At 39.3% G+C, this 24,294-nt stretch overlaps 1 protein-coding gene across 4 annotated transcripts in view; it reads left to right on the forward strand.

The window, feature by feature from the left end:
- Positions 1 to 24,081, forward strand: part of ABCG2 (ATP binding cassette subfamily G member 2 (JR blood group)) — a 159,646-nt gene extending 135,565 nt beyond the window's left edge. For all 4 annotated transcript variants that reach the window (XM_082726607.1, XM_082726609.1, XM_082726608.1 and 1 more), the window contains 9 exons: positions 1,150 to 1,254; positions 2,206 to 2,453; positions 7,264 to 7,346; positions 13,551 to 13,640; positions 14,791 to 14,915; positions 16,174 to 16,328; positions 20,924 to 21,013; positions 21,865 to 21,947; positions 23,865 to 24,081. In XM_082726607.1, the coding sequence (XP_082582733.1) occupies positions 1,150 to 1,254; positions 2,206 to 2,453; positions 7,264 to 7,346; positions 13,551 to 13,640; positions 14,791 to 14,915; positions 16,174 to 16,328; positions 20,924 to 21,013; positions 21,865 to 21,947; positions 23,865 to 24,012 (1,127 nt within the window). In that variant the 3' untranslated portion in view covers positions 24,013 to 24,081. The remainder of the gene's footprint in view (positions 1 to 1,149; positions 1,255 to 2,205; positions 2,454 to 7,263; positions 7,347 to 13,550; positions 13,641 to 14,790; positions 14,916 to 16,173; positions 16,329 to 20,923; positions 21,014 to 21,864; positions 21,948 to 23,864) is intronic.
- Positions 24,082 to 24,294: the final 213 nt, after the last annotated feature.

The raw sequence follows: 24,294 nt of genomic DNA on the forward strand, positions 1-24,294 counted from the left end.
GACTTACCAGTCAATAGAATGACTCATTGTAAGTCTTACTTTGAGGGGCCAACACTTCTGACAGTTTTGGACTGCCTGGTTCTATTTAGAATGGAAATATATAATTTTTTTTTATGACTCATGCAGTCTGTTTCATTTTAGAGTTATTTGGATAGGATTACAGATGGTGCTCCATGACTCCAAATACAGTTTTAAATATTCAATAGCCATCTTCTGAGATTTTTGTTTAATCTCTCTCATTTAAAGTTAATAAGCACACAAAGTCTAGGGAGTTTAGGGGAGTTGAACCTAATAGACTACAGGTCAATTTGAGTCAGAGGATCATGCCACAAGGAGTTGAGATAAGCATTCACCTGTGCCAGTCACATTCTCTTGGGAGTGCTGCTCTGGGGATTTGTTCTCTATATTGGAATTATGACAGCACAACGCATGATCATTTGGCAGGTGAACTGGGAGAACCGAACACACCCCTGGCCTCTCCCAGGTGCTGTCTTGCTGTTCCCTGGCATTTTTGCTTTAAGGAGCATTTGTCCTAGCTACAGCCTTTTTTTTTTTTTTTAACTTAATTTTTCCCCTTTGACCAAATTAGATTTTTTTTTTTTAAAGATTTTATTTATTTATTTGACAGAGAGAAATCACAAGTAGATGGAGAGGCAGGCAGAGAGAGAGAGAGGGAAGCAGGCTCTTCGCTGAGCAGAGAGCCCGATGCGGGACTCGATCCCAGGACTCTGAGATCATGACCTGAGCCGAAGGCAGCGGCTTAACCCACTGAGCCACCCAGGCGCCCCCAAATTAGTTTTTTGAAGCAGTTCTGATAAGCATCAGTGCATACTGATAGCTGTTTCAGGTTTCATTTGAGACCTGATGAATTATGATGAATAAGGACCAGCTATTAACTTCAGACTTTTGGGGAGTCTAAGGTTGGCTTTGGGTATGTTGTTTTTCTGGAAGACGGAGCATTGTTGAAATTTCATGTGATTGAATGTATAAAAAAGAAAGGGTAAATCAGTGAAAGGAGAAGAGGGGAGAAAAGAAAGAGAGTTGAGGGAGAAGTTGTTCTCTTCCCCTGCCTCACCTCTCTCACCCCTGAAAGTGAGTTTTTACTTTCCAAGACCAAGTTTATATACCTGAGTTGCCTTCTTTTTGTAGGTTACCAGTGTGAGCCTTATAATAACCCTGCAGATTTCTTCCTGGATGTCATTAATGGAGATTCCTCTGCTGTGAAACTGAACAGAGAGGACCAAGAGGGTGAAGGTATGTGAATCTGTTGAGAGTCACAGATTATTGTGAATGGAATTGGCCGAAGTTTAACCATGTGGCAGCTCAGGAAAACATGGCTTTACATGAATTTACATTAATGCTGTCCTCTGGTAATAGTTGTCTTAGTCCGTTTGGGCTGCCTACCACAGATACCATACACTAGGTGGCTTAGACAATAATCATTTATTTCTCACAGTTCTGGAGTCAGAAGTCCGAGGTGAAGGTACTAAAGACTCAGTATCTGTGGAGAACCTGCTTCCTGGTTCAAATATGGGTGACCATCTTCTCGATGCCTCCTCACATGATGGAAGCAAGGAGGGGCCTCTTTTATAAGGGTTCTAATCTCATTCATGAGGCCTACACTCTCATACGACTTACTCACCCTTCAGATACGATCACACTGGGGATTGGGTTTCAGCATATAAATCTTGAGGGAACATAAACATTCACTCTATAGCACTGGTCAACATAGATTTTGTTTTCCGTGATTGGTATATTTTTGACTGAATGTATACATGAGTATTCATGTGATAGTGTCACTTTTACGGGGAAATTTCATTAAAAATACCCATTTATATTATGTTTTGAAATAAGAAACTTGGCAATTTATATATTTGCATATAGAAGAAAACAAGGACCAGGTTTGTATATCAGGAATTATAACTCCTTCTGGTAAGTAGTCTATTTTAAAAGAATTAGGGTTCAAGTGTTAGAGTTAGGAGAAGGCAGTAGGTTTGCTATATTCATAGGTTTATGGAAGCAGTCGGGCAATTAACTATTTTTCTAATATTGTAAAGCAATGACAGATCTAATAATTTTTTATACTCAAGCATTAGAATTATGATGTTAGGGAGGAACCAAAGAAAGGGGTTGCAGGAAAATGGACTAAATCAGTTGTTATTTTATTAATAATGTTTCCCTTCTTTATCCACCTTTATTCCAAAGTCAAGGAGACTGAAGAGCCTTCCAAGAGAGGTACTCCACTCATAGAAAAAATAGCTGAGTTTTATGCCAACTCTGACTTCCACAGAAAAATGAAAGATGAGTTAGATGAAGTCCTAAAGGGTCAGAAAAGGAAGAGCTCAGCCTTAAAGGAGATCACCTATGCCACCTCCTTCTGTCATCAACTCAGATGGATTTCCAAGCGTTCATTCAAAAACTTACTGGGTAATCCCCAGGCCTCTATAGCTCAGGTAACCTGGCAGATTCTTTGGATTATGCTGGGACATAATCATGTGGGAGCATTAGGTTCTGATATAATCTATTAAGGTTATGCTTATCTTCTACTCAAGCTTCCATTTATTTATCTCCACTCCATTTGGGATATAAAAATAGCCAATAGCATAAGTGAAACACCATGAAATTTTTACTTATGGAAAACTTTTTTGGTGGTTTTTTTTTTTTTTTTTTGACTACCTAATTAAGACTTCTTGTTGATTTAGACTAGCTGTAATGGGTAATCTTTGTTGAAAAATATTTTCTTCAAAGATGGTGAAATGAAGTGTTTAGCCACATTTAGGGTTTTCTGGTGGCTGCACACATTCGTTTCCTGACTCATTGTCTACGTGTACCATTTTGGGAGCTTGTATACAGGGGTGAACAAAATCGGTGAAAATAAAACTCCTGTTCTCATAGAGCTTGTTTTCCTATGAGGAGTGACAGGGGACAAATTCATACAGTAATGAACTAGATATAGATAGCAAGTCATATGGTAAAAGGAGCTATGGAGAAAGTTGAAGCACAGTGGGGGAGAAAGGAAGAGAAGAGAGAAAGAAAGGAGAGAGGGAGAGAGTGGAAGGGGGTTGATTGCATTTGAAGTCAGGAGGTCAGGGAAGCTGGCATCTAGATTCACTGAATGCAGCTGAAGGTCACGGGGGTCATCTGCTCTCTCTGGGAGGAGCCTGTGTGCAAGTGGTTTTCCTCATCATTGACCTTCTTCATTTAGGAGTTCTCATCTTAGGAAAGCACTAGGTACCTAAACAGTCGGCAATTAACACAACATAGTAAGCAGGCTTGAATTCTACTAAATAAGGCTATTTGCTTTCCCATTAACTTTCTTTTGATGAAAAGGAAATCATGTTCTTTTCCCCTTTGGCTGGCTCTGTTGGTAGTTGCTGATTAGTACCCCTTTATTGTTGTTATTCTCAGGTGCTCTGTTCTACAAACCCCTAGTATTACCAGTTTGTTGGTCCATCTTTTCTTTTAATTTTTATTAATATGTAATGTATTATATGCCCCAGGGGTATAGGTACAGGGCACATACCCTCCCCAATGTCCATCGCCCGCCACTCTATCCCTACCCCCCTATCCCCCAACAACCCTCAGTTTGTTACCTGAGATTAAGAGTCTCTTACGGTTTGTCTCCCTCCCAAACCCATCTTGTTTCATTTTTTCCTTCCCTACCTCCCATAAGCCCCACCCTTCCTCTCAAATTCCTTGTATCAGAGAGATTATATGATAATTGTCTTTCTCTGATTCGCTTATTTTGCTTAGCATAATACCCTCTAGTTCCATCTACATCATTGCAGATGGCAAGATTTCATTTCTTTTGATGGCTGCATAATATTCCATTGTGTATATATACTACATCTGTTGAAGTGGCCCATTCTTTTTAAGGAAATCAGTTTAGCCACCAGTTGGGAATGCCAACTGGTGAAGTCACTCTGGAAAACAGTACGGTGGTTCCTCAAAAAGTTGAAAATAGAGCTGTTGAGTACCAAAAGATGGCATGTTGTTGGCACTACACTAATAGAATATTACTCGTTTCCTGGGGCACTTGGGTGGCATAGTCAGTTGAGTGGCCGACTCTTGGTTTCAGCTCAGGTTGTAATCTCAGAGTTGTGGGACTGAGCCCTGAGTTGGGCTCCTTGTTCAGTGTAGAGTCTGCTTAAGACTCTCTCCCTCTGCCCTGTCCACCCCACCCCATGGGTGCATGAGATCTTTCTCTCTCTCTAATAAATAAATGAATCTTTAAAAAGATATGACTGACTTCTTAACCACATGAGCCGTAATTTTCGTACTTTGGTGCTGTTGCCTTTTAAGTATTAGTACTCAGAATCTCTGTCCCTCTTTAAGATATACTGCTAATTGCTCCAAACATTTTTGCTACTATAATTTTGTATTTCTCTCAGAATATGAACACTTCTGTGTACTATCAATCAAAGTTAGATTTTTCTTTTTTTAAGAGAAGATTTGATATCATTTGGAAACAGAGATCATTGATATCTGATAAATGAGGTTAGCCTTGTTTACCCATTTTTTTCAACAGTGAGATAATGTACTGGAGTTGATTCTTTAGTATGATGTATACATTATATTTTTTTACTTGGAAAATAATGTAAATTTCTCTTTTTTCTAAAAGTGATTTTTAAGTATCTTGTCCAAGTCACACATACAGTAGTGCTGGGCAGGATGTGATTAGAATGTGGAGTTCTTTCTTTCCAAGTTTTTATTTAAATTCTAGTTAGCTAATATACAGTGTATTGTTAGTTTCAGATGTACAATACAGTGATTCAACACTTTGATACAAACCCTGGTGCTCATCACAGGTGCCCTTCTTCAGCCCCATCACCTCTTTCATCCATCCACCCACCCATCTTCCCTATGGGAACCATCTCTTTGTTCTCTATAGTTAAGAGTCTATTTCTTGGTTTGCCTCTCTCTTTTTTCCCCTATGATTGTTTTTGTTTCTTCAATTCCACATAGGAGTGAAATCATATGGTATTTGTCTTTCTCTGACTTATTTTGCCTAGCATAATGCTCTCTAGCTCCATCTATGTTGTGCAAATGGTGAGATTTCCTTCTTTTTTAGGATGAGTAATGTTTCATTGTATATACGCCACATCTTCTTTATCCGTTCATCGGTCGATGGACACTTGGGCTTTGTCTATAATTTGGCTATAGTAGATGATGCCGCAACATAGGGATGCATACGTCCCTTTGAATTAGGTAAATGATTTGTAAATAATTACCTTTGGGTAAATAATAGTAGTGCAGTTGCTGGGTCATAAGGTAGCTCTATTTTCAACTTTTTGAGGAACCACCGTACTGTTTTCCAGAGTGACTTCACCAGTTGGCATTCCCAGCAGCAGTGTAACAGGCATCCCCTTTCTAGAATGTGGAGCTCTTTCTAATACAGCATAATTCTGCATCTTCTGTTGCTGGGCCTCCTTCAGCTGTAGACTCAGCCTAGTGCTGCCGGGCTGCGTGTTCATCCTGCTTGCCTCCTCAGTGAACTGTTTGACAGAAGGAGTCCTAACAGTGCTCAAATTCACGGAGCTCTTGTAAAACAAAGATAGAACACTGCATCTCTCTGAGCATCTGCTGTTCTGATTTGTACATACTGGCATGTTAGGATAGGAGCAGGCAAATCTTTTTTGTAAAGGGGTAGATAGTATATACTTCTGGCTTTGTAGGCCGTGTGGTCTTTGTCTCAGGTAGTCAACTCTGCCATTTTTGCAAGAAAGGAGCGATAGATAATACATAAACAAATGATCATAGCTATGGTCCAATAAAACTTTACTGATGGACACAAACCAAATTAGAATTTCATGTGGCAAGAAATAGTCTCCTTCTCTCACTCTTCGAGAAGAGTGGTAAAACCTGTTCTTAGCTAGAGGGCTGAACAGAAGTAGACCCTAGCTTACCGACCTTTGGTTTAGTGTTTTTAATCTGGTATGTATGGTTTACTTCTTTAAGTGTTTGAATGTAAGGCTATTAAACTGCTTTATGGCTTCCTGCTGATAAATCTCATATTTGTAATATTACAGCCATGCTTAGATTTCAAGTAGTCATTTATGTGGTTCAGACTTTGCTTCTGATAATGCCATTTAACTAAAGGTTGTGTTTGGATGACCTGGGAGTAAATGGATCATCTGTGTAAAAGGATTTAATGTTTGTTTAATGTGCCATGGGTTTTTCTCATCAAACCAATTTGGAAAACACTATCATAACTCTTAGAGATTCATCTTTACATTGCGATTTTTAATGTGTGACTATAGATCAGTTTTTTTTTTTTAAGATTTTATTTATTTATTTGACAGAGAGAGACCCAGCAAGAGAGGGAAAATAAGCAGGGGGAGTAGGAGAGGGAGGACAACCTGCTGAGCAGGCAGCTTGCTGTGGGGGTTGATCCCAGGACCCTGAGATCATGACCTGAGCTGAAGGCAGACGTGATTGAGCCACCTAGGTGCCCTCATTTTGTCAGTCTTAAAAAACAAAAGTGATGTTTATGTAGTGTTCTTAGGAGTCCCCAAAGCAAGTAAGTGAATGCAGGTAAGAATGGCTAAGCAGCTTAGTTCTACACTGTAGGTCCTTGGTCTAAGGTTGCTAGAGGAGCTGTGACATGAGAAAGGGCAGTGGCAGCATTTGAGTGCCCTCAGAGAGAGCTGGCTGAATGCTTTGGTGGCTATGACTTTGCACTTTTCCAGTGCAGGCAAGCCCTGTCCTCTAGGTCAGGTGGGTGGTCAGCTAACGCCTGTTTCCTTATCATGCAGAATAACATTGTTAGAATTTTTTTTATGTGTGCTCAAAAAATTGTATTTATTTATAATAGTAAGAGTAAAGATATCCTGTTTTTACTTGTACTTCTTGAAATATAAAACTGCATGTTCACTGGAACAAAAGGTTGAGAGTTCAGGTCAGAACTCTTATCCATTTGGACTTTACTCCTCCAATGACTTAGCCAGATGCTTCCATTGTTCTGCTGGCCTTCCCAGGCCTTGTAGCCTGAACTGGACCTTGAATTGGCCTGGTGAATCACTGGGAGGATCCTTGGCATTCAGGGGGTATTGTGTTCTGTCAGCCTCTCCAACATGGATCAGTTATTTTTTAATTTAGAAAGCAGTCTCATAACATACACTGTTTTATATTCACCCAAGGATTTTGAACCACTGGAAGCATGTATCTCAATGGAGAAATTTGATTACATATCTTGTAATAATAAATGGTGTATTAAGTTTTTATCTTGCATTAAAACTTGTTTTTCTTTTTCTTTTTGAAAAGATAATTGTAACAATCATCCTGGGATTGGTTATAGGTGCCATTTTCTATGATCTAAAAAATGATCCTACAGGAATCCAGAATAGGTAAGTAAATTTGGATCTTGATTGTGAGAAAGTGCTGTTACATCTTTCAAGTAATGAAAATTCATTAAGAATTTGGATTTGAGACAAGTACAGAGTCAACTGAGGATCAGGATAAGTCAGTGAATTGCAAGCTGAATGTGTAATTTGTATAAATATGTAATTTGTACAGATTATACAGGTTGTTAATTTTTACTGTCTTGACCAGTTTTAAGCATATAGTTCAGTGACATTAAATACATTCACATTACTTTGTAAAAGAATTTATTTATTTATTTAGAGAGAGCATGTGAGCATGGGGAATGGTAGAGAAAGAGAGAGAATTTCAAGCAGAGTCTGCACTGAGTGCAGACCCTGATGTGGAGCTTGATCTCATGACCCTGAGATCATGACCTGAGCCAAGATCAAGAGTCAGATATTTAACCGACGGAGCCATCCAGGCTCCTCAGTACATTCACATTATTGTACAACTATTACAACCATCCAACTCCAACTCTTCATCTTCCCAAACTGCATCTCTGTACATATTGAACAACAACTCCTCATTCTCCCTTTCTTTAGTGCCTGGAAATGGCCATTATACTTACTGTCTCTGAGTTTGACTACTCAAGGTACTCATATAAGTGGAATCATACAGTATTTGTCCTTCGGTGACTGGCTCATTTTCCTTAGCATAGTTATCTTCAAGGTTCACCCATATTGTAGCATGTCAGGATTTCTTTTCTTTTCTTTTTTTTTTTTTTTGTTAAGATTTTCTTTATTTATCAGAGAGGGAGAGAGAGAGGGAGAGAGAGCAAGCGAGCACAGGCAGACGGAGTGGCAGGCAGAGGCAGAGGGAGAAGCAGGCTCCCTGCCGATCAAGAAACCCAATGTGGGACTCGATCCCAGGACGCTGGGATCATGACCTGAGCCGAAGGCAGCCGCTTAACTAACTGAGCCACCCAGGTGTCCCAGTATTTCTTTTCTTTTAAAGGCTGAATAATATTCCATTGTATGGAATACCATATTTGTTTATGCATTTCTCTGTCCTTGGACACTTGGGTTATTTCAGCCTTTTGGCTGTTGTGAATGTTGGAGAGGAAGAATTTCCTCTGCCATTCAGAGTCCTTCTAGTAGGACTAAGCATCACATTAACATGAAACAGATTAACAGGAGAAAATCAAATTTAATAGTATGTGTACAGGTAATCCACACAAACATGCAAATTCCAAAAGCAGTGAGATAACATGATGCTTATATGATTTAAGGAGAAGGGTGGTTAGGGTAAGGGAAAAAAGACCTTAGCAAAAAGTTGGGAGATGTTTAGAAAACAAAGGTTGCCCTCTTTATGCAAATAAGTTTCTTAGGCAAAGAGGCATCTTTCTTAATGGCTCTCTCCCTGGTACAGGTTCTCCTTTCTAACGTAAATTTAGGCAGTTGAGGGGAAGATCCCGGGACTCCAGAATCATGACCTGAGGCAGTTGCTTAACCAACTGAGCCACTCAGGCACCCCGTAAGAAGTTTTCTTTCTTTTTTTTATTTATTTGACAGAGAAAGCACACAATTTCATGCACAAGCAAGGGGGAGAGGCAGACAGAAGTAAAGGGAGAAGCAGGCTCCCTGCTAGGAGCCATACTCAGGGCTTGATCCCAGGGCCCCAGAATCATGACCTTAGCTGAAAGCAGATGCTTAAATGACTGAGCCACCCAGGTGCCCTGAGATGAAAAGTTTTCCTGAGTCTGCAGGCCTTGAATGCTTTTTTTTTTTTTTTTTTTTTTTTTAATTGCTTTTAACTCAAAATAATTTTCATGTTGCTGTGACCCCCATCTTGGAGTGGCCTGCCCTTTGCCCCTCCTTGAGCAATGCTGCTATGCACGTGGTTGTACAAATAAATATGTCTCAATCTCTGCTTTAAATTCTTTTGGATTTATACTCAGAAGTAGAGCTATTGGATTATTTGAAATATTTTATCTTCCACAGCAGTTGTATCATTTGACATTCCTACCAGCAGTGCACAAGTGTTTAATTCCTCTACAACATTACCAAACAGTATTTTCTGTTCTTTTTCCTTTTCTTTTCTTTTTAAAATAATAATAGCCATCCCAGTTAGTGTCAGGGGATGTGGTTTTATGATTTGCATTCCCCTCATGATTAGTGATATTGAGAACTTTTTCTTTTCTTTTCTTTCTTTTTTTTTTTTTTTTGTTTTTAAGATTTTATTTATTTATTTGAGAGAGAGCATGAGAGAGGAGAAGTTCAGTGGGAGAAGCAGACCCCCCAAGGAGACCTCCCAAGGAGGGACTCGATCCTGGAATTCAGGGATCATGACCTGAGCCAAAGGCAGTTGTCCAACCAACTGAGCCACCCAGGCACCCTATTAAGAACCGTTTCTTGTGCTTATTGGCCATTTGTGTATCTTCTTTGGGGAAATCTTCTGTGGAGAAATCCTTTGCCCATTTTTTAATTGGAGATTCAAATTATTGAACTATAAGTGTTCTTTATATATTCTGGATATTAATCCTTTATCAGGTCTAAATTTGCAAATATTTTCTGACATTCTGTGGATCATCTTTTCACTGTTGAGTGTCCTTTGAAACACAGAAGTTTTAAATTTTGATGTAGTCCAGTTTATCTGTTTTTTCTTTTGTTTGTAAATAATTTTTTTGATTTGTTTGCTCGGGGGAGGTGGATGACACTCAGGTTTTTCTGTTATATGGTTAGTGCTTATGTTCATTTACCTTACCGAGTTTTAGTCATCATGTGCCCTTAAAAATATTTTTTCATGATGAGATTTGGTAATGGGCTCTAGCATGTTCTGAATGTCTATGCTCTGCAGTGTCAAAGACTGCAGACTTCTCCTTATACTTCATGTACAAAGCTGTTCTATGCCAGGCACTATGCTCTGTGTTTTAAATCATGGATACGGATTTCTGCCCCAAGAGATGGGGGTGTTATCCCCATTTTGCCAGAAGGATATGAGGAAAGTTGCAGTAGCTTACGTTGAATCTGTTTTGATGTCAGATTGTTTACAAAAGAAAGAATAAGCATAAAATTCAATTCCTCACTCAAGTAAAATAAATTATCTCCTGTATGGGATCAGATAGTGTTACTCCATGTTGAAATTATTATGGAAGCTTATTTCCAGAGTTATATCACTGCTCTTCCCTTTACTTTCTCTGAAGGGTGTGGGGTTCTCTCACTTGCTTCCAAGCTTTCTAGTCATTGATGATCTGTACCTATTGCAAATGCCATATTTTTACCAGGCACAGAATATAGGTCACAGGATCTATTGCCCATGGACCTTTTGTGTTGTGCAGTGGGAAGTATTTGGAAAAGTATTGAAAAACCTGTCCTCAACTGGAATTTTAAAGAGGAATTGGGTATCTAACCATTAGAATTCTTGGTAGAAGAATCCAGAGAAATAAAGAAGAGGTTTAGAAGTTTCTTCAAATGTTTTCTGGAGAAATAGTTCTTTGGATTTATTTTAATTTGTATTTTTGACATAAACTTGCTGCCACTTTTTTGTCATTTGAAATTGCTTAGGAGGCCAGTGGTTTGGTTCTCTTTGGGAATGAATTATCCCAAAGATGTGCTCTTGGCTCCTTTTCTTTCTTTCTTTTTTTTTTTTTTTTTAAGATTTTATTTATTTATTTAACAGAAATCACAAGTAGGCAGAGAGGGAGGAAGGGAAGCAGGCTCCCCACTGAGCAGGGAACCTGCTGTGGGGCTTGATCCCAGTACCCTGGAACCATGACCTGAGCCAAAGGCAGAGGCCTTAACCCACTGAGCCACCCAGGCGCCCCTCTCTAACTAACAAGCTGGGTTTAATTTGTATGTAGTATATGAGCTTCTGTGGCCTAATATTTACCTTACAGGCTTGTGGTGGTTGCTAAACAAATTAATATAAACAGAAAAGATATTTTAAAAAATATTTGGATCAATAAGTAGATATTACAGTCCTGGATTACCAGTGTGAAAAGAATTTGAATACCTTGCATTATTTAGCAATAAAAACTATTTACTATAAAACAAACCATATGATTTAGAAGTAATAGCAGTATCTCCTAGTTCAAAATCATGATGAACATAACAGTGTTATGGATATAAGGCTTAACAAATTGAGCTAAATTGTTGCGTGTCCCATCTTTCTTTCTTTCTTTCTTTCTTTCTGCATGTTTCTTGTTTCTGAAATTAGCTTTTACTTTGCTAGTAGACTTACTTGTGTGGAAAAAGTTACATAGCCTCCTGTGTACCAGTTCTGGCTATTTTCTGTTCATTAATTATTGTATAAACATTTACTTATAAAACAGTCTGTTCTCAAAGATAAATAAATAAATAAAAATAAAACATTCTGTTCTCTCAGTTCTTTCTTTCTTTTTTGGTGTTAAAAACAATTACTAAGTGTCTATGAGCTTTTTTTTTTTGAGAGGCTGTACACTTGGGTTTATATATTTTTATTTTTATTTATTTTTTAAGATTTTATTTATTTATTTGACAGAGATCACAGTAGACAGTCAGGCAGAGAGAGAGAGGGAAACAGGCTCCCTGCCGAGCAGAAAGCCCGATGCAGGACTCGATCCCAGGACCCTGAGATCATGACCCGAGCCGAAGGCAGCGGCTTAACCCACTGAGCCACCCAGGCGCCCCGGGTTTATATATTTTTAAAAGTGTTCTCTTGTATTCTTGTGTCATTTAAATGATGGGTCACTTTAGCTCTTTCAGTGTCAACTCATGTCCTCAATGTCAATGAAATGATTTGGTTATAAAGGGAAGCCCAACACCAGTTTTTAGAATGTTGGCATGCTTTCATAACACGCGTTTGTGTAGCAAAGTGTAGATTAACTGTGACTTTCCTTTTAAAGCCTTAATTATTTTACTGAGAAAGAAGCATTAGTAGTCTTCCTTTTCCTACAGGTACACAGATTTTTCCTTTATAAACATCATTTTGTTTTCTCTCTTTTTTTTTCTTTTTAAAGCTTTTATTTATTTATTTGACAGACAGAGATCACAAGTAGGCAGAGAGGCAGGTGGAAGGGTGAGGGGAGCAGGCTCCCCGCTGAGCAGAGAACCTGATGTGGGGCTGCATCCCAGGACGCTGAGATCACGACCTCAGCCGAAGGCAGAGGCTTTAACCCACTGAGCCACCCAGCTGCCCATGTTTTCTCTTTTGAGCATGTTGGAAACCATTTTGGTGTGGCTTGTCAAGGACAACATCAAGGCTCTCGACAGTTGTGGGCTGATATGATATGATGTGATCTCTGTCTGTCAAATAAATAAATAAATCAATCTCTTTTTTTAAAAAAAAGGTGGCTGATAGCGGTTTTTAAGCTTTTCAGGCTTTATTTGGTTCATTCTTTCTCCCTTCATACATTAGGAATGGTATTTGTTGCTGCTGTTGTCGTTTTTTTTTTTTTTTTTTAATGATTTTTTTAATTTATTTGACAGAGAGAGAGAGAGATCACAAGTAGGCAGAGAGGCAGGCAGAGAGAGGGGAAAGCAGCCTCCCTGCTGAGCAGAGCCTGATGCGGGGCTCAATCCCAGGACCCTGAGACCATGACCTGAGCCTGATACTTGTTGATTTGTTAGTTAAAATTCAAGATGATAATATTTTTATGACCTACATATTCATCAGCACAGACTGCCATCACAAAGAACCGTAGGCTGTGTGGCTTAAACAATTGTCTAAACAACAATTTCTTATACTTCTAGAGATCAGGATCTAGAGATCCATGGTCAGATTCCAATGAGAGCTATCTTCCTGGCTCACAGGTGGCTACCTTTTTGCTGTGTCCTCACACGGCAGAGAGAGTACACTCTGATGTCTCTCCCCTGTCTTTTAAGGGTGCTAATCCCATTGTGAGGCCTTACCCTCATGACCTCATCTAAATCTAATTACATCCCAAATACACTGTCTCTAAATATCATCACGTTGAAGGTCCGAGCTTTAACGTAGGAATGTGGGGGAGAACCCAATTTAATCCATGGCAGCCCAGGACAAAGACTTCCAGACTGTGCTTTGTGGACTCTGAGGGGTACCACTGTGGATACCCAGAGATGGTGGGGAGAAGGCTGATGGCGCGCATACTTCCTTGTTTTAACCAGAACAGTTTCTATTTAATGTTATGAGGTATCCTTTGAGGAGAGCATTTCACAATTAGAAAATTGACCTAAGAATGTTTCACTGACTGCAGTGCTTCCCCCCCACCCCCCACTTTTCTTTCATTGCAGGTCAGGGGTGCTCTTCTTCCTGACGACCAACCAGTGTTTCAGCAGTGTGTCAGCTGTGGAGCTCTTTGTGGTTGAGAAGAAGCTCTTTATGTGAGTAGGTCTCTGTTCCAGGAAGGGGACTCTCCGGTATCAGGGGCTGTTGGTCAAACTGGTCATATCCAGTGTTGGGCCACAGCTTGGTTCCTGGGGATTGCCCACGTTACTTGAGAAAAAGCAGCCAGAGGTTGTGAGGACAATCATTGAGCATGTAGAGCTTGATACTAAGGGGAAAAGGAGTTTAAGATTAAGGCAGAGCCAGCAAATCCAAATGCTGCAGAAAAAGCAAGCGATAAAGGGGCAAAAAAGGATTTTTTGTTTTTAAACAGATGAGAAGTCATGATGGCTCACACAGGCAAAGTCAGAGGGGCTTGGTAGAGAGAAAGTAGTAGGCTGAGCAGTAAACATAAGATGTGGAGGTCAAGCTGACAAAGAATGTGGACCCAACTTAGCCCTCAATGGAAGGGAAATGGAAGGAGCCAAAGGGCAGAGCCTTAAAATAAAGTAAGGGCTCTTTTGTTTCTTGTGTTTTTCAAAGTTGGACAAGATTTGCCCATATTCCCATACTGAAGAAAGGAATCATTCTAGAGGGAAAGAATGATATTGGTGGAGGAGTTTGGAATTACAGGAGGAAGATGCCAGGAAGAGGAAGGGATCTAAAACTGGAGAAGGGAAGGAAGCAGGATTTGACAGGGATGTGTGGTTGAAAGGTGTGATTGTTGAAGGAAGAAGTGCCATTTTCTTTTTGTCATGAGAGTTGAGTAAGTGATCCAGGGCTGCTTTAGGAAGCTTGGAGGATAGCAGAGCCGCCACCTTCATAATCAGAAGTGGAAAGAAAGTAAAGCCTCTACCATAACTGAGCTACTGGAGTGCTATTCTTCAAGGAGAGCCAGTGTTGGAAGAGAGGAAGGAGATGCAGATCTGCTCACTGGGAGTGGGCGCTCAGGGAGCGGAATGGATGGCATCCAGAGGGAGTTCTATAATGAGAAGAGGGGTATTGCACAGACTCGTGTGGGGGTGACAACACAGGTGAGGCTCACACCCAAGAGGGTGCCTGATGCTGACAGGATGGAGGTTCACCTCAGGGATGTGAGAAGCTGTAGTCATTTGACCCTTGGTGGTGGCGGAAGTCTGCAGATAAGCAAGCAGCCCAATCTGGTTTCTGCCTTCCTTAACTAATGTAGGATGAATTTTTCTTTTTTAGACATGAGTATATCAGTGGATACTACAGAGTGTCGTCTTATTTCTTTGGAAAACTGTTATCTGATTTACTACCCATGAGGATGTTACCAAGTATTATATTTACTTGTATAATATACTTCTTGTTAGGTAAGCAGTATGACAAAAGGTTTGTGTCTTTACTCTTCAATATGAGGGCAAGCCAATTTCTTTTACCAGCTTCATTTTGGTTCTCAAACTCTAAACCAAGCCAGTGAGATAAGGAGACATCTATCCACATGCATACTCTGAAATAACTGTTCGCTGAGGACATTTTTATCAAGACTTGCCCTAAACTAACTTTTAAAACTACTTATAAAACTCAATTTTACTGAAAGATGCTGTGTGTCATTTATCAACATGGAAAGAATTCACAAAACTATTTGAGACTATGATAGAGGAGCTGGGATACTTACTATGTATTTGTATTTTTATTATTATATTTGTCTGTGTGTTTACACATAAAGATAGTGAAAGACAGTGACTTTCAGGGCTTCCTGGTTTAATACAAATACTTGTTCGATAGGTGTAGTTAGATTCATTTGTGTATTAGGCTCATTGTATCATAATGTCCTTATATTTTCACTGAGGCAAAAACACACATCAGAAATAATCTTTTATTTAAAAAATATATATAAGTAAAGCACTACAGAATAAAACCAACTGATTGAGTTTAAACTTCCATTTTATAAATAAGAGGTGTGTCATGAAGAATTAGGCATACAACCTAGATCCTCAGAATTTTGACAGCTGTTCCAAAACCTTCAGATTGTATGATCCATGGTATTAGTCCATTATCATTTATAAAGTAGCTTTAGGAAATTTATTTAACCCCACCCTCAATCCCAGAATTAATATGGTGCTTTGTCTTGGGGAACTTGGAATGTGGAGACATTCCCCCCGATATTGAAACCACTGGGAGGTCACCTAATCTTCCCAGTTTCTTTACTCAATGCAGTGATAGCAAACAGACATGTGGTGATGTTTGAGTAAAAAAAAATATGCTCTTGACAAGTTTTGTTCTTAGAAAAAAAGGCAATAGAATTGGGGCCAGTTGTGTTGCCTGGAGCTCTTCATCTCAAATACTCAGAAATTGTTAATAATTATAAATAAAGGAGGAGCAGAGATGTTACACGGAAATGTGCTTATGCAACAAGTATAAAAAAGAAACTATGATAACTTTATACAGTAATATGGAGGGGGGGACTGGTAATGAAATTGGTGACCCAAGGTTGTTGAATAGAGGATGAATATTCTTCATTTTGGTATTAGTTTCTCCAAATATTATAGTGCTTTGCATAGGAAGCAATCCCAAATACACAGTTACTTTGGCAGGTGGATTCAACACCTTCTTTCCTTCCCAACTAAGGCTTGAAACCAGTTGTGGAGGCCTTCTTCGTCATGATGTTCACCCTTATGATGGTGGCTTATTCGGCCAGTTCTATGGCACTGGCCATAGCAGCAGGCCAGAGTGTGGTATCCATAGCAACACTTCTCATGACCATCTCCTTTGTGTTTATGATGGTGAGTAGGAACTGTGCTTCTCTGAGAACTAGTTATTTCCCCTTGTTCCTTCCACAGATTTGCCTGTTACCTAAACCTGCTTTGAGGATTCTGTAAATGGGATCGTGTGCTTTAAGGAGACCATGTATTGAGGGATAGCTTATATTAGAGAATATACAGATTTTTCTTGGCATTACCGAGCCTTTTTGGCTACTGTTCTAATATAATTGCTATAACTTTAGTTAACATTTTGTTACACATGAGTTCTTAAAAGAAGCTTCTTGGGTGACATATAGTGAAACCTTGATAAACTTAAACTTCAAAAACCAAACTGGACTTTAAAACCAAAGACTGTAATAGGAGATGAAAGAGGACACTGTATCATGATAAAGGGGACAGTTCAACAAGAAAATCTAACAATTGTAAATCTTTATGCCCCCAATATGGGAGCATTCAAATATATAAAACAATAACAGACATAAAGGAACTTATTGATAATAATACAATAATAGTAGGGGACTTTAACACCCTACTTATAGCAGTGGACAGATCCATCTAAGCAGATAATCAACAAGGAAACAATGGCTTTGAATGACATACTTGACCAGATGGACTTAACAGATATAATCAGAACATTTCATCCTAAAGCAACAGAATGCACATTCTTTTCAAGTGCACATGGGACATTCTCCAGAATAGATCACATACTAGGTTATAAATCAGTCCTCAAAAAGGTTGAGATCATACCATATGAGATCATACCCTACATATTTCTGACCACAACACTATGAAACTTGAAGCCAACCACCAGAAAAAATTTGGAAAGACTACAAATACATGGAGGTTAAACAACATTCTACTAAATAATCAATGGGTCAATCAGGAAATCAAAAAATTAAAAAAATACATAGAAACAAATGAAAATGAAAACACAATGGTCCAAAACCTTTGGGATGCAGCAAAAGCAGTCCCGAGACATATATATAGCGAAGTATATAGCAATATAGGCCTACGTCAAGAAGGAAGAAAAAATCTCAAATAAACAATCTAACCTTATACCTAAAGGAGGTATAAAAAGTACAACAAATGAAGCCTAAAGCAAGCAGAAAGAAGGAATATTAAAGATTGGAGCAGAAATAAATGATACAGAAACTAAAAAAAAGCCCAATAGAACAGATCAGTGAAATCAGGAGCTGGTTCTTTGAAAAAAATTAGTAAAATCGATATACGCATAGCTAGACTCATCAAAAAGAAAAGAGAAAGGATCCAAATAAATAAAATCACAAATGATAGAGGAGAAATAACACCACTACAGAAATACAAAGAATTCTAAGGGAATATTATGAAAAACTATACGCTAACAAATTGAACAACCTGGAAGAAATGGACAGATTCCTAGAAACCTATAACCTACCAAAACTGAAAGAGGAAGAAATAGAAAACCTGAACAGACTGATAACCAGCAATGAAATTGATTCAGTCATCAAAAATCTCCCAACAAACTAGAGTCCAGGGCCAGAGGATTTTCCAGGGGAATTCTACCAAACATTTAAAGAATAGTTAATACCTATTCTTCTCAAACTATTCCAAAATATAGAAATGGAAGGAAAAGTTCCAAACTCATTCTATGAGGCCAGCATCACCCTATCCCCCCCCCCCCCACCCAAAAGACTCCACTGAAAAAGAGAACTACAGGCCAATATTTCTGATGAACAAGGATGGAAAAATGTTTAGTATAATACTCGCAAATTGAATCTAACAGTACATTAAAAGAATCATTCATCACAGTCCCATGGGATTTACTCCTGGGCTGCAAGTGTAGTTCAGTATTTGCCAATCAGTCTGCATGATTCACCACATTAATAAAGGCGAGGATAAGAACTATATGCTTCTCTCAGTTGATGCAGAAAAAGTATTTGACAAAGTACAGTATCCCTTTTTAATAAAAAGCATCAACAAAGTAGGGATAGAGGGAACATATCTCAACATAAGAAAGGCCATATACAATAAACCCACAGCCAGTATTGTTCTCAGTGGGGAAAAACAGAGCTTTTTCTCCATGGTCAGGAACAAGACATGGATGTCCTCACTCAACAGTGTTATTTAACATAGTACTACAAGTCCTATCCTCAGCAATCAGACACCAAAAAGAAATGAAAGGTACCTAATCAGTAAAGAAGAAGTAAAACTTTTACTGTTTGTAGACATGATACTCTATAGTAAACTCAAAAGACCACCAAAAATTGCTAGAACTAGAACATGAATTCACAGGATACAAAGTCAATGTACAGAAACCTATTGCATTTCTATACACCAATAATGAAGCGGCAGAAAGAAAAATCAGGGTATTGATCCCACTTACATCTGCACCAAGATCCATAACCATCCAGTAACTGCACTATTAGGTATTTACCCAGAGGGGGGAGAAATACTGGTTTGAAGGGATACATGCACCCCTATATTTGTAAACACATTATCAACAATAGCCCAATTATGGAAAGCGCTCAAATGTCAACTGACTATTGAATGGATAAAAAGATGTGAAGATGGATAGACAGAATGGAATATTACTCAGCCATCAAAAGAATGAAATCTTGCTATTTGCAATGATGTAGATGGAGCTAGAGAGCATTTTGCGAAGTGAAACAAGTCAGAGATACCACAAGATTTCACTCATATGTGGAACTAAAGAAACAGAACAAACGATCTTAGGGGGAAAAATGAGGCGAACCAAGAAACAGACTTAACTATAGAGAGCAGACCGAAGTGGTTAGGGGGTTGGGTCACAGAGGTGATGGGGATAAAGGAGGGCACTTGTGACGAGCACCAGGTATTGTATGGAGGTGTTGGATCATTAAATTGGGCACATGAAACTGATAGTACACTGTATGTTAACTAATTGGAATTTAAACAGAAACTTCTAAAAAAAAAGAACCCACAAAACCCAGAAAAATTTTGATTGTAAGATTCCCTCATAAAAGCATCAGGTTAATTGCCCAACTTCTTTGCTCGTGTTAGACTTATTTAAGCAGTGGCTTAATGGTTTGGCTGGATATACTCCCCTCCAAGGGAGTAGCTAAGCTCCATGAGAAGTGGAACAGTTTGCAGTGTGGGTAGTCTATCTTGGGTCCCTCCAGTATTTTGAAAAGGGGTGTTTTAAAAACACTGAGAAGGGGCACCTGGGTGGCTCAGTGGGTTAAGCCTCTGCCTTTGGCTCAGGTCATGATCTCAGGGTCCTGGGATCGAGCCCCATATCGGGCTCTCTGCTCAGCAGGGAGCCTGCCTCGCCTTCTCTCTCTGCCTGCCTCTCTGCCTACTTGTGATCTCTCTCTTCCTGTCAAATAAATAAATAAAATCTTAAAAAAAAAAAATAAAAACACTGAAAAGTTCCAAAGTCCACACAGTACTGTGTCTTCTCCCTTCTGGGTTCCTGACATTCTCTTATACCAATCTATTCCTGCCTACCTTTTTTTAAATGGTTACTGAAGCCTAACCTTACGTGTCCCTTAATTTTCCCTGTACATAGACGAATCAGTAAGCGAATCAGCTAGTTACCACCTTGCCCCTTAACGTCAAGTGAACAGGAACATTAGCCTGTTTACTTAATACATGTGTTTTTTTCTGCTAGAGGAGGAGAGATGTCCTTAAAAGGAGCATAATTAGCACAAATTTTTGCCAAAGTTTAAGTCTTCCATTTCTGAGTTTGACATCTACCAATCTAATCGTTATTGAGAAAGTGATAAACCTTCCCATATGTTTTCTATCATGTTATCCAATAAATAATGTGTCTTCAATTTATAAAAATGTTCTAGATAATGTATTAGATGCTTCATCTTATTGTTATTTAGAAGTTTGTATATAGATCCTTTAAAACCAGTCATAACACCACATTTTCCTCTGAGATGCAGTGTCTCCTCTGTTAAGCACCTGGTTAAGTTAAGTTCAGGAATACGTAGTCACTCCAACATTGTCAATGGTAGGTCTATCCCAGCATACCTACTGCCAGTTAAAAGTTAAATATAAACCTTCTCTCATGTAGCCATCTGTTGCTGGCCTCGGTCCTTCACCATAAGACGGCTTTTTGGTAGCTTTAAATGAAGGTATTCACCATATGTTAGGCTGTACTACTCCATGTTATTCTGTGTATCAGTTCCAGGCTTTGGGTTATTTTAAGCATGCATCCCGAACGCCAGATTATTTCTATAGTCACGCGGAGATAGAATGCAAGCCCTTGTAAATAACAGATCTTACTGTGTTAGGGAAGTAGAGAGGGGCAGGAGATGTTCAGGATCTGCTCTGGTAAGTTTCTTGGTGTGAGCATAGAGTGATGGTATCGCTGGGACAGTCAGTACTTTATTGATCTTTCATCGTGAGCAGTCACCAACAGTAAAAGCCTTGACAATGAAGGGTCTTCCAATTAGATGATATAGGGATTAGAGATATGTTGTCATTCATTTAGAACCACAAATAGCCTCAGCTCTAGCGGGGCATATGTAAGCAAAGGGAAGTCTTAGAAGAAATGTTTGTGAAGGTTGTAGGGGACTCAGAAATTATTCTCTGTAATTCGCCATGAAATCCCTTCACCAGGTCTGATTCTTGGCATTTTCTTTCCGTAGATATTTTCAGGGCTGTTGGTAAATCTCAGAACCGTTGCACCTTGGCTCTCCTGGCTTCAGTACTTCAGCATTCCTCGATACGGCTATGCGGTAAGTTTTCCTCATCTGTCCTTGTGACTGCTTCATTGTTCCCAAGCTAGGAACAACCAGAATAAAGCCTGCCAACGTCATTACCCCAGCCATGAACTGTGAAAGTCTCCCAGGGGTTTCATTTTCCGAGCGATGAAGAAGAGTTTCACCTCCATCATCCCCTGAGGTTTCCCTAGTCACGCTGCTGTCCGAGGGTGCTGAGGGGTGGAAGAGAACTCCACAGAAAGGAGAAAGATTGACTAATGGATATGAAAAACTGTCGTTGCATTTCAGTTCCACACGAAAATAGAGAAGGGGGGGCTAGAATATATATTTTATATTGAAATTAGAAGAAAAAGAGCATATAATACAGCTACTCTATTGGCTTTAGAAAAAGCTCATCAAGTCCACAGAAAACTGTGTCTTAGTATAGTACGATTGGGTTTCTGACTCCCAAGAATTAGCACTGGTTTTGATGAAAATAAACAGGAACAATATAAAACATTCTTAAATAGATGCTGTAAATTAACAACAGTCACTGACTACCGTTTTATGATTTTAATCCCACTGTTTGTGGGATTATAAAATTAGGAGGAGGAAGGAGCTATGGGTAGGATAGCCACAGGTCTCCCCTCTTTGCCAAATACTTTTTAAAGCCTTTGTTTTAGAAGCCAAAAGCCCGACATAGGCCACCCAGTTAGTTGCCAGGGAAAAGAATTTTGACTGTTCTGATGTGACCAAGACCATGAATGTGAGGCTTGGTTTGTTTTTAGGAATAGCAGTAAAGATTAAACTAGGAGGACATGATCATTCTCTGGAGACTTTTTGAAATTTAAAACCATTTACCTTGTCTCATCCCCCCTGTATTATAGGCTTTGCAGCATAATGAATTTTTGGGACAAAACTTCTGCCCAGGAGTCAACGTAACAGGGAATGATACCTGTAGCTATGCAATGTAAGTTTGTACTCAATGTCAGAATGGATTTGCTTACTCTTGGGGTGTCATGTAGAAAGGCCACTGGACCATGTGGCTCCTGAGGGTCCTTCTACTGCAGACCTGTGCACAGTGCACGTCTCCTTGATGTTCTACTACAGTCCAAGTTATAGTTAAGTTGGGGAAATGTTTCTAATGAGTTGTTCATTTGGGGCCTTTTTAAAATGCTGTTTTGAATTGTGGGTTTTAGCTTTTATTTTCAGAACACCTGAGTTTGAAATGAGCTGCTTTGATATTTTTGCAAAGCCTTAGGATATTAAAATTTATGGATTATAGCAAGTGTACAGATTCATGAACTTACAGCTTCTTGGAAGCCCAACCCGAGGCCAGGAGCAGAACATTTCCCTGGCACACTCAAGACACCTGCCCCTTCTTCCTGCACCTAAATAGGAGGCATGAAGAAATTGAAGTCTGCACAGCTATTTTTTTTTCTTTTAAACTGACTTGGAATACCCTTATTAAAGCATGTGCCTCTAAAGAAGGAAACACATTTCAGTCATGAGAAAGAATTTGCATTTATTGCATAGTGTCAATAAAACAGAAATGCAGATTTCCATAAAATCAAGAGGATGTTTTAAAAACTGAGTAACACTTTCCTTATCCATGATTGTTGTTAACGGTTTGACTTTGATACATTAACTAATGAAAGAAAAGAGGATGCTGGTATCCAAAATCTTATGGACCTTCATGAAATAATTCTTAGTAACAGGACACATTGCTAGTTTGAAGTATTTCTAGAAAACCTCTGCAAAGAGCAGCTTTTTTTTATCCTGCCCACTCTCTGTCTTTTGTCTGGCCATACCAATTTTTTTTTTTTGAACTGCCAGATTTCAAGAGTTGCACAAAAATGGGGAATAATTAAGGAATAATTAAGGAACAAGGACTAATTAAGGCTGTACCAGGTGTTTTAGAAAAGCCAGGTGCTTTTCTAAACGGTGCTAGGGCTACCCCACCCTGTTCTGCTTCAGCTGCCACTGAGGCTTCCCCCTCATAAAGGGGCCTGCTGGTGACAGCTTGCAGCCAGGCATCTGCTGGGCTCTTTCCAGTCCTGCTGCAAGAGTGGATGGAACTGCAACGGTGCCAGGAAGCCCTTGCTCACCTCTCTACCCAGTTGCAAAATTCTTAGCTTGTGTTCGTTTGCATGGCTGATTTGTGGGTGATGAGTTCTAGAAAGAGCTTTGACTGTCTTGGTAATAATGTCATCTGTTATCTGTTGATGCCTTCTGTTAAAACTGAGGTTTACCCCTTTAGGAGTGAGGGCAAATTACTTGATTAATGTTTCTGCCCTTCAAAGAGAGCAGCATCGTAGATCTGGAAACAAATGAATTTGCAGAGATTAGCAACTTGGTTCACAGTGTGAATCTGTGGCCTTGGACCTAAATTCCTTAAACCTTAGCCTCTTCATCTTTTACAGGTATATCCGAACCCCCACTGGGTTGTTTTAGGGATTAACTAAACTGTTACATGTGGGTTGCTCAACATAGTATCTAGCAGATTTGTAAGCACTCATTGTCTGTTACCTACTATATATAAAGGCATAGTTATTTGACCCTTGGAAACCTATGGGAGGAGTGAAATAATTAATTAATAATTAATTTTGGTTAAAGATTTTATTTATTTATTTGACAGAGAGAGAGAGAGAGAAAGAGAGATCACAAGTAGGCAGAGAGGCAGGCAGAGAGAGGGGGAAGCAGGCTCCCCGCTGAGCAGAGAGCCCAATGTGGGGCTCTACCCCAGGACCCTGAGATCATGACCTGATCCAAAGGCAGAGGCTTAACCCACTGAGCCTCATAGGCATCCCGGGAGGAGTGAATTTAATTGAGTAGAATTTGGCAAATGCTAAGAATGAAGTCATATTCTCTTTCTGTTGAATTTCAGATGTACAGGCGAAGAATTTTTGCTCAACCAGGGCATCGATATCTCCCCATGGGGCCTGTGGAAGAATCATGTAGCCTTGGCATGTATGATTGTTATCTTCCTTACAATTGCCTACCTAAAATTGTTATTTCTTAAAAAATATTCCTAAATTCCCCTTTAATTTACATGATTGATCCACACATTAAAAAGGGAGCATCTTTGACATTTTAAGTTTTCAGACGTGTTTCTGTTGTCTTTTCTTTTGGCATTGTACCGTTCAGCAAGAATTATTTTCAGCACAGACAACCACAGACACCACTATGAACTGAGTTATACACAAAAGAACCCAGGTCATAAACTAGTGCCGTGAGGAACTGCATATCAGTTCATCTAATCACACAGTAACTACGGGGGAAGCATCTAGGTTAATTTGACGACCTAATAAAGAATT

This window comes from Mustela nivalis, assembly GCF_964662115.1.
Source record: "Mustela nivalis genome assembly, chromosome: 4".
NCBI classification, from domain to species: domain Eukaryota; kingdom Metazoa; phylum Chordata; class Mammalia; order Carnivora; family Mustelidae; genus Mustela; species Mustela nivalis.